The 13,700-nt window shown below is 43.7% G+C and overlaps 1 protein-coding gene across 1 annotated transcript in view; it reads left to right on the forward strand.

The window, feature by feature from the left end:
- The window catches only part of LOC108093443 (hemicentin-1), a 38,480-nt gene extending 31,148 nt beyond the window's left edge, over positions 1–7,332 (forward strand). The window contains 5 exon segments of the mRNA XM_017193507.2: positions 408–557; positions 1,165–1,251; positions 1,314–1,559; positions 6,374–6,493; positions 6,496–7,332. Of these exon segments, the coding sequence (XP_017048996.2) occupies positions 408–557; positions 1,165–1,251; positions 1,314–1,559; positions 6,374–6,493; positions 6,496–6,575 (683 nt within the window). The 3' untranslated portion in view covers positions 6,576–7,332.
- The last annotated feature ends 6,368 nt before the right edge of the window (positions 7,333–13,700 follow it).

The following is a 13,700-nucleotide window of genomic DNA, read 5'->3' on the forward strand; positions in this document are numbered from 1 at the left end:
CAGCCGGCATGCATAACAATTACCGAACCCGGACGAGTGTAATACTCGGCTTAGGGCTACTAAATCTAACCGACATCAAACGTAAATCAAAACCTGCATGACAAACAAAAACGGGACAGCGCAGCACCGAGACACCGAGACGGACTTGTTTTTGTATAAATTAGAGCGGACCATTTGACAGGGGCAGCTGGGTCAAAATCCGAACAGGACAACTTGGGCTTCCTCCAGCTGAACTCATTTGAGCCGGGCTAAGCCGAGTTGAGGCGAGTTGCCCCGACTCAACGAGTGCAAAAGTTCTTTCCCAGTTAAATTACTTTGGCAAGAAGCTGACGAGAGCAGTCCAGCTCGAAAAGGGGTCAAAGTGCACTGCGGTCTCACCCGAACCCCCCCTTCCTCGCTCCTTTCAGGTGAGCGCTTTGTGCCGGAAACCTTTGAGTCGGGCTACAAAATAACCATGCGGCTGACCATTTTCGAAGTGGACATCCAGGACTTCGGGGCGTATCGATGTGTGGCGAAGAACTCCCTGGGCGACACCGACGGCGCGATCAAACTGTACCGTGAGTATTGGCGCAAGTAACAATAACCTCATGAATACCACAGCAGCGCCAATAACAATAACCGTAACCGAAAGCCCGAACAACAATGGCAATAAGTCAGACGCCCCCGGCAATTAGGCGCAAACTATTTGCCCGGCTGGAGCTTTTAATTAATTTAAGTCAACGACTGCGTGGGCCGACAGCAATGTGTGTTTGCCCGATAAATTCCCAAAACAAAGGGTCGTCGGGGCTCAAAGGTGACCATTTTCCGAGTGTCAGTGATTGATTTACGAGCAGCAGGCTGGTAACCCTTCCTCCGGCTGTGGGTGTAGAACATCCATTGTATTCTAACTAACGTCAGAAGTTGACTGCTAAACAAAGCAATTCGGTCATGAAATGCCTCCCAAAAATAGCATATTGTACTTATATCCTTTAATGTAGAAGCTCCTTACTAGAAAGCCACTGCACTTCATCAGTTGAGTTAGTCGGTGCAAGTTGGGAGTTAAGGTGCCGCAAGGTGGGCTGCGAAAGCCTGCCCCTCGGGCGTTGTTATTGGACTGGAAAACCGCTGATGTGGTGTTGACTTCTCGTGCGACTAGGATCTGACCCCAACCACTCCCGTTCGCAGATATTCCCCAGACCACCACGATGACAACGATGGCTCCGACCGCCTCGATCAACACGGTGCCCGTGGTCCTCGTGAAGTACAACAAAGGTGAGTGCCCAGTTCAGTCGAGAAACCCCACTCACTTCCCGCAATCGCAATCGCATTCGCAGAGCAACGCTACGGGAGCAGTGGAAACCAGAACGGCCACGCCAGCAGCAACCCGTACAACTTCGGTCCGGGAAACGGGCAGCAGAACCAGAAGCCGCAGCGCAGCAAGGCCAGCAACAAGGGAGTGGACCAGTCCGCCTCCGGGCTGAACAACGTCTTCGTGGGGGCCACGTCCGGCCTGTGGAACCCGCAGGACCAGCACTCCTCCTCCTCCCGGGGAAGGGATCACCAGCAGCAGCAGAACCTCGGTGAGTTGGCTCCCTCGAAGTCCCTGGGGAAACGGCCCCTCGGCCACTCCCCCTTTTCCATCCCCTTCCCAAACTGAGCAATTGATGGGAAATCCCTCTCTGGGGGCGCCGGAGCACCCCATAAATATTTCGCCATTTATTTTATGCTTATGACAAATCATAACGACTTAGCTGCCTGGCTTAAGGGTCTCTGGCATGTCGTTGTCGCCACTTGTTAGATATAGATACTTTTGGCTCAAGCTGCTAAGAACTTTGGTCAGGAATGGGAAGGACTGACTGCTGGATACCGTGGAAAACCCAACAATTACCGGAGAACGCAACTTTGCTCGTAAACTCACATTAGGGATTAAGGGGTTTTGATATTTGAATTGATGTTACTGAATGGCGCAGTTTAATCCCATTAATATGATTTTAACTCGAAGCTGATGGTAAATTTGTCAGCCAAAACGAGAGAGGTAATACACCCCTGATTCGATTGTGAAACAGTGTAAATATTTGGCCAGCACATATAAAAACGTGTTTCTGTATCTGCTCCTCCTCCGTTGGCTCCTCTATATTTTTTGTCGCGTTGTCAGGGAAAATATGACTTCCTAGCATGCAATGGCAGGGTCTCGGGATCCGTTCCAATCTTCACCCGTTGCTGAGTTGACAGTGTGTCTGCCGTAATGTGCTGCTAATGCGGACCATCGTAATGTACAATCATAATAAATAATAATGGGCTCCTGCTATTTGGTCTCGGCTGGAGGAGGGAAAAATTTAGCCCGAGGTGCCAATGAAACTATCGAGCTCGAGCTCGTCGCTTGAAGCACAAGTCACAGTCTCCTTGGAGCAGCTGCCAATCGATAAAGTTTTACACTTGCTTTCCGATTTCCCGATTTCCCGCCTGCTCCCTGCTCCCTGCTCCCTACCCCTTTCCCGCATCCTTCGCCGATCACACAATTGGCGACAATGTTCGTCCTCCGCAAGGACGAACGCGTAAAACTTTACAGGCCCTTTGCTGCGATGTGGAAATTTTCTGCATACGCGCTGACTAAAATAAAATGCACTCGACAAAATCAAATCGAACAAATTGAATATGAGGATGGGAGCAGAGTGGTTGGGGGAGGGGTGGTCCAAGGGGGAGGGGGGAGTGCTCCAAAAGCGCAATATAAAAATAGCAGACAAATTGCACACAAGGCGGCAAGGAGTGGGGCCGAGTGGGCTGCCCCCAAACTTATCCTGCCGTTTTTGGCAAACGCAAGCAGAAATGTTGCATCCCTGGCAGGATGGCCATCCATTTCAAAGTGGCGGGTGGCAAGAAGGGGGTGGCAAGTGGGGGTGGCAAGTGGGGTGGCAAGTGGAACCTTTTTGGATGCGGGCGCTACAATGACGACAACTTTCAAGCGGGGCATGCAACGTCGTAAGCGCTGCGTTTACAGTTAGATTTATTACCTGCTAGATGTTGCACATATCGTGCCACGGGGTGGCTCTGCCCCTCCCCCTCCCCCTCTGCCGTTCGCCTTCCCTTGGGAAGGGGGCCTGGGGAGGGTGGGGGTGTGGCTTGTTCGCTTATCGTTGCGAGTTTTGCATATGTCGCGACTGTTTTTGCTCGGCCGCTGACACTTTAAGGCGGAACAAGCCAGCGACAACGAGAGTTTCATGGCCAAAGCGCCATTCCCCAACCCCCTTACCCCCTCAGCCACCAGAGCCACGCCCCTCTATTTGCGGGGACACGAAAATGGTTTAACGAAAGTAATGCTATCATTCGGGATTTTTCAGGTTCCTCAGCAATCTAATACATATTTCATGAACTCCGTTGTTAAAAACGGCAAGTAGCGCCGCTTAAATCGCTCGAATGGCTAAACCAATTTGAGTTGTTTTAAAAAATTATCAACTTAGTTAAGACTGGCTTTTCTGCTTCGTTTTCATTGGAATAAGCTACACACTAAGTAGGAGTTTGACCACCTGTGCACACGTGTCACATAACCGAATTTCTATTAACCAACAAAATCTATTGGCCATTATGGCTGGACTCCCCTGCCGGGTTTATCTTGTGCCCAGATGTGCAGCACTTGTCCGCATGCCAATTAAATTTAATTTCCAATTATCAGGGGGTCGAGTGGCCCCCTCTCACCGCCACTGCTAAGTCCGCTTGGGGCCGCAAACCGATGGCCCCATTAAGTGCTGCAGATGCATTCGGCCGCCACTTAAACTGTCATTAAAATGTTGCAATCAACCGCAGGAGCTGCGTCTCTGGAAGGACCTCGGCTCCTGTTGTCGCCGTCATATTTAATTTGTGCGGCCGGCAGCAAACAATATGCCACAAATTACAAGGAAATGCAATAAAAGAAAATTGCGCCGCTCGGACAGGGAGTTGGCATCGGACTGAGACTCGGATCCGGATCCGGAATCGGATTCGGATTCGGATTCGGACCCAGACGGATGATTACTTCAGCATTCAGTGTCTGGCAATAATATGCCCATAATTCGCACGAGCCGTCCGGCCGAGTGAAAAACGATGAAGTAAATGAAATGCAACAGCGAGCCTCGCGTGCCCTTTGACCCCCGAGGGGGAAATTTCGCGGGGAAGGGAAGGGGGTTAGTGTTGCACAATGAACACAACGCATGGCAGGACCAAAGTGAGTCTCAAGTGCCGCGCTTTTCTCGCTTTTACTTCGCTTGAGTGCTCATCGCGCGGAAATCGAGGTGTGAAAGCTGCCCCAAGCGGAGTGCGATTTGAGCCCCAAGGCAGTCGGCATAATTGCCCCGACTCCACCCGACCTATAGATGGGTTACCCCGAACAGATGCAGCCTGTTCCTATTAGGCCAATTGCTCCCCGCGGACCGCCAAGCAGTTGAGCCGAACCGCCTTAAAGTATCGAGATGCCACAGAGTTACGAGCGTTTGAGCCAAAGCGTTTGCTTCGGCAAACAGGGCTTCCTTTGCTCTCCCGTCTAAGCTCTTTAAAGACTCCGCTGGGACATCCCCCATTACCCAGCACACCCTCACACACACACATGCACACTCCGAAGCACGCATAAACACATGCTCAAACGTCAATAAAAATCAGCCAAACACACACACACACACACTCATACACAGAGGACACACAAACGTTGGTGTTGCCGGCTTTCACACATGGAAATGTTTGCAGACGCCAGCAAAAGAAGCAAAGGAAGCAAGGCAACGCCAGCCAGGATGGCAGCGCAAAGGAGTTTTGTGGAAAAGCTGCTTATGGAAAAATGGAAAACCAGGAGACACATAGCCACACACAACTACGCTGGCAACCCGGTGCAAAGCAATTTGCGCATTTCCGTTATAAAAATAAAAGGGTTCTCGTTAAAAACAATACGAAAGTCCCCGGATGACCGAGGGCAACAGCTCCGAAAATGAAGGGCCGGCAGTCGGGCCATAATTCACAGTTATGCCAAAGTTGGTTCGATGAAGTTCGACTGCGTCGCAATCGGTTTACGGATTGCTCGACGCTCCTTTTTTTTGCCCCTGCTCGCATATGTTGGCCTATTAATTTTGGAAAAGTTCTATATGTCTCTGGCACACAACGTTAGTTTTTTAACCGGCAACTAATTAATGTGTTTTAACGAAGAGCAACTGGGTGAATCGAAACCCATTTGCAGGGCGATCCTGTCAATTATTTATATGTTATTTATTTGGTATTGAAAAAAGTCATGTTTTTCATGTCAAAATATGCAACTGTTAAGGGTCTTCGAAACTGCATTGGATTTTGTATAATATATATATATATATAGTGTGCTTGTACTATAATTTAATCAATTGACCAAACAAACCCAACTGAAAGCCGCATAATGTTTATATTTTAAGTTGCCCGCAGGCTCTTGCCAACTCAGACCCCGAGTAATCCCGCAAACAATTGTTTTCCATCCTCCTAATGACCAATGGCCTTTTGTCAAAGTCAAACGGGACCGAGGAGGACAAAAACAAGTCGAAACGCCCCCTTCCATTCGATTCATTTCAATTCGATTCGATTCGGAGCCGAGCCAAACAGGCAAACAAATGTCCAATGAACCAGATTTCCGGGCAAACAAACAGCCGAAAAAGGAAGACGACTCGCAAAAAACCAGACTGCACGGTGAATTGATGGCAGGAACAACACACAGCCTTGCACCTCCTGCACCGTCCGGAGTGTGGGTTCCCCGATTCCCTCGTGTCCTGTGGGCCTCCCGCCACCTCCCCTCTGGTTGGGGATGCACGGCGCGGGGTTTAACGCACTTAAGCAATAAAAATCGAAACAATTTTCGATGCTGCCAAGTGAAATTGAAACAAAATACCAGCAAGGACGAGTGGGGGGACACTTTCGCTTTTCGAAAGGGGTCGACGTGGAAGTGGAAGTGGGCAACTGTACAAGCGAGAATGTTATAAATAAGTGGGGCAGTCGAAGCTGTGTCCCTTTTGTATGCAATACTTTCTGCTCCGCCAGTTGACAAACAGTTTGGGTTTGTGTATCCTGTATCCTGAGCTCGCTTTTCCCTTCGATTTCCCCCCGGCTCCTCGCTCCCGGCTCCCGAGGTCGTTTTATCTCTTTCGCATTGTCGCCTGGTACAAATGGCTGGCCATAAACGCATCCTGGGTCTATTGTTTATGCTCGTTGGCGTGTGGCAAGCGCATAATTGAAAAAGGACATTCGGCTGATGGCATTCGGGTTGAGTGCGGGAGAAATGAAGGGCGCGTCATAAAGTGGCATGTGTCGGTCGTCGCTTGATTAAGTCGGAGCAGTAAAAACAAAGAGTCCGCAAAGAGCCGTAAATAAAAGTATTTCAATCAATCATGCCACCCCTCACCACCCCCTTTCTTTCCAGGATCCGATCACAGCGCCTCCTACCGCTCCGATGGCAGTGGAAAGAGCCCGCACCTCACGAAGCACGACGCCAAGTCCTTGACCGACGACCTGGATCGCATGCAGGACCTCAAGGGCTGGGCCCCCGCTCCGCCGCCTGCTCCTCGGTCCTCGCCCTCCCGATCCTTCTGGGAGTGGGCTACTTGGGGGCGTGGCCGGGCTAAGCCGTTCTCCACGGAAGAATGTACAAACAGCGCAGAAGAATCCGGTGTTAGTCTCATTAGGAAAAGTACTTCGTAAGCAATACTCATATACATAAATCGTGTTGGTCGAAAACTCTATTATTTTTGTGCTATGTGGAAAGTTGCTTACTGTAAAAAGTTGTTGATGTTTAAGGTAATCTAGAGTTTAAGCGGAGAAGGGGGGAGAAAGGTGGAGTACGAAGCGGTGGAAACTGGAATTCGCAACGGAAATACAAAGTATTAGTATGTAAAACATAGGGGCTTAAACAAAGAATAATTGTTCACTGGTCTGGTACGAAGGTTGGTGTTTCTATTTTTGGCCCGAGGATGTGTTTACCATGTTTTATTAAAGCCATTGAATGTAATATTGCAAGCCCTTCCTTACTCAATACACACAATAGAAATAATTCATTAATCAACTGAAAAAGAACTTGTTTGCATCATATTAAGCTCTTACTTTGTTTAAATATCTCACACATGCAATCGTTAGGGCTGAATTTATGGTAAAGTTTATCAATCACCACAATCAAAAAACAAGGCCAGGAATATAAACATTAACATACCAAATAAGCCTCAAGCCGAGATTATGTTATATTTAAGTCACCGATAACAATATTTTTACTATTAGCCCAGTTTTAGCTTAGTTTCCACTGCAAGCACTGCAAGCTGTATAATAAATATTACATAACATTTCATCTTGATTTAAGGGAAAATAAAAATGCCGTCTTTAATCATGTAACTTCAGACAAAAATGTGTGTTGATGTTTAGCCTTATAATGGAAGAATCCAGGTAATATGTTATAAATTATGTTTGTTTCTCATTGCATTTTTGTAAGAATAAAAAGTTCCTTACCATTGTGTTTCTGAATAAAATAAAATTAATGGAGTGTTTAGGGACATTTTAAAACAGTTTTAACATGCCGATCAGATTTTCATTTCACAATACCCTTAGGTGAAAGACACAATATTAATTTATTTTCTTATGTAGATGTAAAAATTTAAAAAATGATTCCGTAAAATATATAAGACATTGCTGTATACGCCCAGTTTGCTAGAAGCCCTTTGAAAATCACCAGTAATATGTGAACGCAATTTATCTTTAGAAGAACGAGAAGAAGTTCACATCCAAGGGATTGGTTTTCCGGGCAACTCTCAAAATGCAATAGCCCCAAAGCGAATATTTACTGAACCGCAGAATGTACTATACCCAAACAAGTGGAGCCCCGCCACCGCCACCGCTGCCATTGTTTACTTTGCCAGCGAATTTGTGCGCCATCGACCCACATGAAAACATTTTTCGTTTTCATTAAAAAAGTGTGCGAAACAAAAAACGCGCGCGACTTTATAATTTAATTTAAAAAGCGGTGGGCAGTGGCAGGCGAAGGCGGAAGAGTGAAGCACGAAGCAACTGCAGCGCAAAAACATAAAAAATAATTATTAAAATAAATTAAATGTCTGCTGCTGCCCCCATAAACTTCGTCGAGTGGGCAATTAAAGGAGCCGGCGTGCGAGATGTGGGGGCAGTACGAACGTGGTTAGTTTTTTCTCAGGAGGTGAAGAGTTAACCGGCAGTCACAAAAAGCACACAGACCAAAAAATCAAATTGCCGGCATGGCATTTTGACTCGAGTTTCACACAACGCCATGGTAAATGGCAAAAAATTGGCATGTGAAACGATTGCAGTCGCCTGTCCCTTCGTTTCGGCCTTCTGCCTTCTGCCTTCTGCCCTCTGCCGCAATAAAGGCTCCAGTTAATAAAGCCAGCAAAGCATGTGCTGTATGTCAAAAAAACGAATAAAAATATATGCTGGTAAGGAGAAGGGCAGGAACAGAAGAGCGACGGCCATCGGAAGCATGCAGACAGTCTAAAAAGCTACCGTAAATGAGCTCCATTATGAAGAATCGCTATTCGCGGCTCTCAACCGCGTTGCTGTATCACATTTCTAGGGAAATATATTCCACCTCACTATTTTGTAAACTTTTTCTTGATTTTAAAAATACAAAGCTAAACATTTTGTAAAAAAAGGTTAATAAGGTTATAGCTTGAAATTATATTGTATTCATGTATGCGTAATCGATCCCAATTTTTATTGTTTTCCAATTTAAGTTCACACGGGCTGAGTGAAGTGGCATAAGTTGAATAATATGATGATGATCAGCAATGAATATACTTTATTAAATAAAACATTTTTTACATTTTATTTTTTGAAAAATATACAAGCTTTTGCACTTTTCACTAATTGAATAAGGAAGTCAAATGAAATTGTTTTTTATTTTATAATACCAACCTAAATTTGTTCTTTGTTATACCGGTTACTCGGGTTTTTTTTTAAAGCATACCATACATGTATGGATTCAAGTAACGCCGCACTTGACTATATACCTACCAGAACATACATCCCTCTCTCGAAAAATAGATTTTGTAGCAGTGCCTTTTGAATCTGCTTTCGCTGCTCACTCATCACTAGATTCTGTTTCCCACCATTGTAGCTCCTATAGTTTTCAATATCTCGATCATTTTTACACCCTTGCAGAGCAAAGGGTATTATAATTTCAGTCAGAAGTTTGCAACGCTGTCAAGGAGACACCTCGGGCCCCATAAAGTATATATATTCTTAATCAGCATCATGATCAGAATCCAAATACGTATGTAGGTCTGTCCGTCTGTCTGTCTGTCCTACTGTCTGTTTCTATGTAAACTAGTCTCTCAGTTTTGAAGCTATATCGCTGAAACTTTCGCAAAAGGTGTGTAGTTATTGCACGCAGTATATAAGGCGGAAGGGACCGGACGACTATATAGGATAGCTCCCATCAGACAATTATGAATTTTGAAACATAGAGTTTTCTAACGAGTCTTGAGTTTCAAATTAAATTTCATTAAAATCGGACGACTATATCATATAGCTGTCATATGAACAATATGGAAAATGAATAGAAAAATCGTCATAGATTCGATGTGTTTAGCCTTCATGTATTTTGTTCGACATATTTAATTACTGCAAGGGTATATAAGATTCGGCTCGCCGAACCTAGCTTTCTTTCTTGTTTTAAAATGTTTTGAAAACGAATTGAGTGTTTAAAGTGGTATGGTCAACAAAAAAGTAAGTAATATTTTTAAATGTGCATTTTATGCGGATATGGGAGTTCTTATTTTCAAATACAATGTCATAGTTGAACCATTTCATTTTAATTTCAATACAAGAAAAAACTGTTGAACCTACGAAACTACTTTTAGTACAGGAACGATGGCAGAATATTGGAAAATTGACTTTTAATCACTTAATAGCAGGGAAACATTTTCTGATATCAGTCTTAGAAAAAACGTTCCCAACTCGAACTACTTCCTAGAATTATAATGACACGATATCTGACTATTGAGGCGCAATTCGCTGAGTATTTGTAAAAGTTGAAAAAGTAAGCGTGGAACATTTTAATTTCTAATCACAATATTCTGGTTCAAGAAATCCATCCCACGGGCGCACAGATCGAGAGACAAGCAAGTGTGGCAACAGTTGTCCAATCAGCCTGATCAATAACATAAATATATTCTTTATGTACCGGATACCTGTTGAGAATTCAACCAAAACAGTTTGCCCATTTACCCAACTCGTGAAGAGTATACATTTTGCGAGGTGTCCACTTGACATCTCATCACGCGGTGTGCGGAATCAATTTCGGTTAGCTCCAGAGACAAATTGTAATTTTTATTCAACATGCATATTTAACACGTTTAAATATTTCATGGTAAATTGCAGTTTTATATAACGTTATCAAAATAATTGATAGTGGAAAATTGCACAATAACCAAATATGAGGGAAATTCGACTTTCACGCTTGTTTTTGCCCCAGAATTAATTTCTATTGTCAGGGACACTTTTTTCGCAGGCGTGACATTGATCGGTTTAATGACGCGAAGCCGCAACAAATTTTCAACATTAATATTTGACAGCATATTAAATGCAGGCACTTGCAACCAAACTTTCGTCGGCAGGTTAAAGCCAACTCTGACCTTAAATAAAAAGCATCGAGCCAGTTTTTGTTTCATTTAGCCAACTGCCTCCATTGTGGGTCTTGGCCTCTCTTTTTTGCGCTTTGATATGGTATGCTTTTTGTCCTGCCCTCTTTCGTATGCAGTGGGTTTTTCTTGACTTTTCCATCCGCCTGTTTTTCTTTCGCCGGAACACTGTTTTTGCGGCAGCTGTCGAGCCGCCATAATTAAGATTTACCACTAAATCGGGCAAAGGTTGCCAAATCAAACAACTCCTGTTTACATTACAAATGGGAAGCTGGAGCTAATGAGGAATTTGTTTCCCTACTGTTGGGATTCATATTTTCAAAAAACAGATGCACTTTCCCTTAGCAGAGGCTCCCACCAACCAAGCTTTCGGTTATTGACGTCACACTCCAGTGGAGCTTTTTCGAACTCGAAGTGTGTAAGTAAAGTAAAAGTAAAGATACCAACGTCAATTATAACAGTTATACACTTTGATTTACTTTAAAGCAGTTTTATTGTTAAATTTAAGTTTATTTTTTTTTTAATTTACTGAAATATTAGCCAATTAACAACTGTTTATTATCTCAAGTATTTGCCTTTCGACCCATTATGCGGATTGGGGGAAATTAACTTGTTAATCAGGCTGGAATTTGATAAAAATCAGTATATACTATATGTGCTTTAAGACGTTCTCTCCGTTACCAATGTAAAACTTATTGAGATTTTCACAAAAATTATTTTTTTAACTGAAGTATATGTAGGTGTCATTTCGTAAAAAGAGTTCATTAAAGTATTCAGGTTCAAATTGAGCTATTTTAAACCAGTCTTTCTTAAGAAAATATTTATGCATGTCTCTGGCGTGACAGGTGCCACCAGTTGCAGAGTTGTGCCAAATTCGCCTCCAGAGATCCAGAACGCTTAAATAATTTATAAATCTGCGATCTGCAGCTTCAGCTTGGAAAAGTTTTTAAAAAGTCGTTATATATACTATATATTGATAGTTATTGTTTTCTTGTACTTCTAATAATCCAGCATAAAGCAAGTTAGCGCTAAAAATGTATGGACTTGTTTGCTTAAAAACGATAAGACTGAAAGGTCGACTTAGTGGTTCTAACTATGAAAATGTTTATATTTGGCTACTTTACTCTCCTATATGTATAAATTTAAAAGCTTCCAAAAAATTAAAAGAAAAGAACAAATTTTAAAAATGTTAACTTTTTATAGTATTTTTATTTTCATCCGTTTTGATTATCAGACTTACATTCGAAATGTTTTTTTTAAGTTTATATAACTAAGCTAACTAAACTAAGAGATGTACTCCATTGTTTTTTAACAAACAACCGTAATAAAGTGTTATACAATTTTTTGCTAATTAAATTTAAAAAATCGGACAACTCGCAACAAGCAAAATTATAGAATCGGTTTTCTGAAACATAAATGTTAGGTTTTCAAATTTTTATGTGTTTTATCATGTATAAAAAATATGGTAAACTTTATACTAAACGTGTAGAAAATAGTTGTGATTTAACACGGTTTATTGGTTATATATTGGTTGTATATCAAAAAACTAACAATAAAAGCGGCTTGGCTTCATATACTTACTACAAAACGTAAAATGTTTATTGGATAGTGGCGTTCTTTAATTTTTTGATCCACAACATGACTATAAGAAAACATTTTGTGAAATTGGTGGCTTCTGAGAAAAGCATCTTGGCAACTAGTCAAAAAACGTAAAAGAATTGTCGGTGTATCGGAACATATTTTGATAGCATCGCTCCGCGGTTCGGTGAAGGCGGGCTGATCAAGCTGCTTAGCCGATCTCCCACTCCACCACCCTTCCACCGGATCCTCCCAGAACCCAGTGCTCCTGCCCAGCGACGGCGTTTGGTTGCCAGTGGATCCGGTGGAGTCGCGCCTAATGTAAACACGAGTCGGATCGGGAATAAACAACGCCGCCCGCCGTTCGTTCCGTCAGCAAAATATTCAATTAAACTCGCCCGTTCGACGGTCGATTGAAAGCCAAAGCCAAAATTTATAGCAACCGCAAATGCTCCCGTTTCCCCTTTCCCCTTTCCCGTACCCATCACCATCCCCGTCCCCGTCCCCGTCCGCCCGCAAGGCTGCTGCTCAGTTATCCCAGAAGCCGACACCATGGGCATTAAATCAACAGAGGCGACACAGGAGGCGGATGAGGGGGGGAGGGGCGGAATAGGGGGAATAGGTGGTAAGGGGGACTTGGGCAGCCATGTGAGCCGACCAAAAGCCATTGCGGTTCAGTTTGATGCACTTCTCCGATGGCCAACACACACACACCCCACCCACTCCCCACCCACTCTCGACTGGAACCAACCACCTGCGTTGAGTGTGTGCGCGTTGCCTGCTCGAATCCAAACATTTACAATATTTTGCTAATTAGCAGAATATGTGTGAATAATGCATTTGGCTAAGGGGATTGCGGATGGTGAAGGGTGCTATCGCAGGGGGTGGGGGAGGAGAAGCTGCATCCTGCAGGTGTCGCATTAAATTTATGACTAGAGCTGCCCACACAATCAAGAGACACTCATGTAGACGTTGGAACTGTGACAAGTGGCCGCAGAGGACAGTCTCGGAATTTCGGCCATTTCGATGATTAGATGTGGGCAAGCGGAAGTTTCACTGCCGACATAATGAGCAGCATTAATCAATAAATAGGAAAGGAGCGAAAATCGGCTTACGGATTCATGAGTTACTAAAAATGTGATTAGGAAGGAAATGCAATCGTTTCCCAAGAATAGAAACATTAACAAGCCCAAAACTCTGTATACTCTGCATCTCCATTAAAATCTAAGAAGTGGAGTGGATTCTTTCTTACCGATCGCAGATTATTTGTTTTTTTTTACTAATTAGCAAGCTGGCGCTTAAGGAAAAACATTTTTTTCACATCTTGAAGAGTTTTAAAATACACATTGCAAAAAGTTCCGATACCTGCGGAAACCGACTTGGCGATCAGACGCGACAAATTGAACTGATCCAATCACTCGCTTTATGAGCTGATCTAAGTGCGTATTGAAATTTGTAAACACTTATAAGAGAGTCCGAATTATGAGAAAGCCAAGAAGAGCCTATGAAGGTTTT

Source organism: Drosophila ficusphila, unplaced genomic scaffold, assembly GCF_018152265.1.
Source record: "Drosophila ficusphila isolate 14025-0441.05 unplaced genomic scaffold, ASM1815226v1 contig_636, whole genome shotgun sequence".
In the NCBI taxonomy this organism is placed as follows: Eukaryota; Metazoa; Arthropoda; class Insecta; order Diptera; family Drosophilidae; genus Drosophila; species Drosophila ficusphila.